This window comes from Nicotiana attenuata, chromosome 10, assembly GCF_001879085.1.
Source record: "Nicotiana attenuata strain UT chromosome 10, NIATTr2, whole genome shotgun sequence".
NCBI classification, from domain to species: domain Eukaryota; kingdom Viridiplantae; phylum Streptophyta; class Magnoliopsida; order Solanales; family Solanaceae; genus Nicotiana; species Nicotiana attenuata.
Genome location: NC_031998.1, coordinates 5,276,681 through 5,280,341, shown reverse-complemented (window position 1 = coordinate 5,280,341; position 3,661 = coordinate 5,276,681). Strand labels below are relative to the sequence as shown.

Here is a 3,661-nt window from a genome sequence, read left to right as displayed (position 1 = left end):
GAGGTTTTATAGAAGGAGAAGCTTGAGAACGAACTCAACGCTTATAGGGTATCTTCAGCCATGGAAATGGACCACTCTTTTTGTCACTATTTCGATCTTTGAGTCTCTTTAAAATGGACCTAATATACCCAAACTTTACTTTCTTGATTTGGGTGTTTGGTTTTGAACTCTATTGTTTTTAAATCTTTATTGCAGTTTCAAGTAGCAAAGTAGCAGTTCTTCCGTTTCGGGGGCTCTTCTCCGGCAACAGTAAATTGAAAGGGGATTTTTTTTTACGTCCGGTGAGTCATGAAAGGATTGATGTTTGAATTTTATTTTTATTTTTATTTTTTATTTTTTGATTTTAATTAATTTTAATCTACCATGTGACATGGCATCTAAACATTGTTATTTTTTGACGTGGCAGCCAACGTGGAGGAGATTGTAGTACACGCACTGCAACCTCCTGTCATAAGCGTTTATTATACACGATTTGAAGGAGTGTAAGTGTTCAATTGGTAAATCATTAAGTTTGGGGACCGGCATGACAAAGTGGCACGAGTATAGATACCAATTAGACTATTCTGCCAAAAAATAACCAAAACGTGGAGATCTTGCTCATTGAACATATAAAAAAACTAGTAAATTTGTCCGCGCTTCGCGCGGTATTTAAAAATATCAATAAATCTACAAAAAGATTTGCAAGTTAATAGCAAATTTGGATATTATTCCTCCTTTACTTTGAGAAAGAAAATACTTATCAAGAACTTGCAGTTCAGTTAATTCATAATCTTGGTTAATTTATACAGAATACTTATATGATGTATAGTCCTATATGTTACTAATCTAACTAAAAAGTTCAAAGAGTATTAAAGAAAAACTGAAACTAATTTAGAATTGCGTAAATTTCATCTTAAAATTACTAATTGTACAAAATAAAAATATTTAAATCATTATTTGTAGTATATTGAAAAGATGAAATTTGATATAAATGAAATACAAACTTATTTGCTAACAAAAGGAATTCATTAGTAGGATCATCTCCTCTGCCTTGCCTTGAGAGACAGATTTCAAAAGCTAGCTTTGTGATTTTTTTAATGTTAGTGCATTAATCTGCCATCTAAGCATGCTTTTATAAGAATACATTTAATGCATGAGTAAATGGGACATTAATTTTAAGATAATAACACAATGTAAGGAATAAAACAGTTAATTCGAGATAATAACACTATTAAAAATTACCATGTATTCACTTTACAAAAAAGAGTTAATATTAGACTTAAATAAAATAAGAACATATGATGTTCTCGAAACAAAACATTCAAAATTAAAAAAGAAACCCATTAATTAACAGAATAGACTTTAGGGAATAGAAGGAACCAAAACAAATTTGATTAAATCCTAGCAATAAAAAGTAATTACCATCTAATTTACAACTTTGTTTTCGTTTTCCCTCGTACTAAGAGATATACTCATCCAAAATCCTAAGTACGTAGATTGAACCTGTAAAATATATAGGTGATGTCAGTTATTAATCAACATTAAAAGACCAACAAACAAAGGGGGGAATACAAGAATACTAGCTAGCAAAGCCAAATTCATTATATGTGTAACTTTTCACCCCCTATCCACAGCCTTTGCTATAAACCCTTAATGCTTAGTACAATCAGTAGGCAAAAAGGAAACTCTTTTGGCCACAAGATCATATCCAATTAAGAAATTCCTCTGTGCCAAGTTCCCAAAAATAGCAATATCCACCTCTGGCAATATAGTAAAACAAACCAAACCTTCAGCCACTTGTGTAAATGTGTTTATGGGCAACAACTCTAAATCTGCATTCGTAAAATGTGCGACAAGTTTGGGAGCATCGATAGTGCCATTCTTAGACTCGTAACATACCTTAAAAAGTCCTGATGGATCGTCCTTCCTAGTAGCATTTATCGAAGCCACCAATTGTTTTTCCAAATCAAAGTAAAAATTCGAAAGGGAGAAGCGTAAGTGTCGTACCAGAATCAATTATAATGTTACCTTGATCGTTGGAATTGATTTTAGAGGATTTGAATGGCAAAGTCTTATTCCCAACGGTGATACCTTCTAAAGTTAGAAAGTAGAATGTTTCTGCCTCTTTGCTTTTTATCAAGGGAATTGAAACAACGCCAGGACCAGTTACAACAGCATTATCACCAAAGTTTATGTGACTAGTTGCATTGGAATTAGTTGATGATTCCAATGGGATTAAACAATAAGAGAATTTCCCTTTGATTTCTTGATTCATTTGATTGACAATTGAGACATTGCCACCACCTAAGCCAATGATGCCAGAAGTGGTGTTAGGGAATGTCCCACCATTGTCATGTCCACAACCAAAAATGATATTAGGAATTGAGACATTTTGACTAGAATTAGAAGCAAATGTGAAAGTTTCACTAGAAAGATCACCACTAGTTTCAGAATGGTCACCATAAGTCACTTCATAACCACATATGTTATTCTTACATGCAGAAGATCCTACTTCTTGACATATTTTTTCTTTGCAACCAATTGTTTTGTAAGAAGAGCTATTTTTGGGATTAAAAATAGGTGCCACTTGTTTGAAACATTCAACACAAGGCTCACATTGTATCCATGTCAGCAATGGCAAAGGTATCTATTGCTGGAGTTCCAATAGAGATTTTCATGAGGTATTCACTTGGGATTGGGACAATCGTCGATTGGATTGCATTAATGGAGTTTTTCTTGAAGAAGGAAGCCAGGGAAAATGACCGTTGGAAGGCGTTTCGGATGTGGTCATATGGAGTGTTTGACGGGTTGTAAAAAGGTGAAAGCGGAGAATCGCGATGGATGAGATCAAGAGTAAAACCATTTACACTATGGCTACTTATGGATTTATGGCACCAAACCAAAAAAAGATGGAACAAAGCTAAAAAGATCAATGTAGGAATAAGATTGAAAGATTTAGTATTAATCTTCATGGCTAGAGATTTGGAGAGTTGAAAAGATTTTGGAGAATAATGAGAAATGATGAAGAAGAGACACTGTTTAGTACCATTTTATAGGTAAAACTTTGTATGTTAAGACTTCAAAAGATGGAAAGTGGAAGTGTGGCGGGGCAGAGGAAAAGGTGAATTCTTGATAAAATTACCAAATACTAGAGTATGAAGTGCAATATTTTGGAATGTTGAGTTTCACTTTCCATAAAAGACATGGATATATAATTATATAATTTAAGGAACTACAATATCTAAGAAGATTCTTACCATATACTCCTTTTTTTTCCTTCCATATTTTCTATAAAATAGAAACACTGACATTCTAGACATTAATAATTTAACTTTCTTTGGAAATACAACTAGATACTCATAACAATATGTATGATTTTGGAAAGCTTTCTCCAGATTTGATTTTGTAACAATAACTTCTTTTATGATTTGCTATATTACTCATACATTATTATGATTTTTAGGAGAAAAATGTTTTAATTTATTAACCTTTAATGAAAAATAATAATAATTTAACAAATTTTCCTTTCTTCCTCCTCTTTCCAAGAAAATATATTCAAGTTTGTCCAAGAAGTCTAACCCTTTTTTGAATGATACTTTCTTCTTCAGCAGTCTTTCAAGTCTTGGTAATTGTATACGGTTAAACCGGGCCTACCCGATTTTACTATTTGATCGGAATCAGG

The 3,661-nt window shown here is 32.6% G+C and overlaps 1 protein-coding gene across 1 annotated transcript; it reads right to left on the bottom strand.

Annotated features, from left to right (window-relative positions):
- On the bottom strand, positions 1,630-2,606 carry LOC109233552 (aspartic proteinase CDR1-like). The gene is made up of 3 exons (XM_019399438.1): positions 2,596-2,606; positions 2,008-2,375; positions 1,630-1,811 (listed from the first exon to the last, which is right to left on the bottom strand). Exons 1-3 carry the CDS (start codon positions 2,604-2,606, stop codon positions 1,630-1,632), a joined length of 561 nt encoding a protein of 186 aa, XP_019254983.1.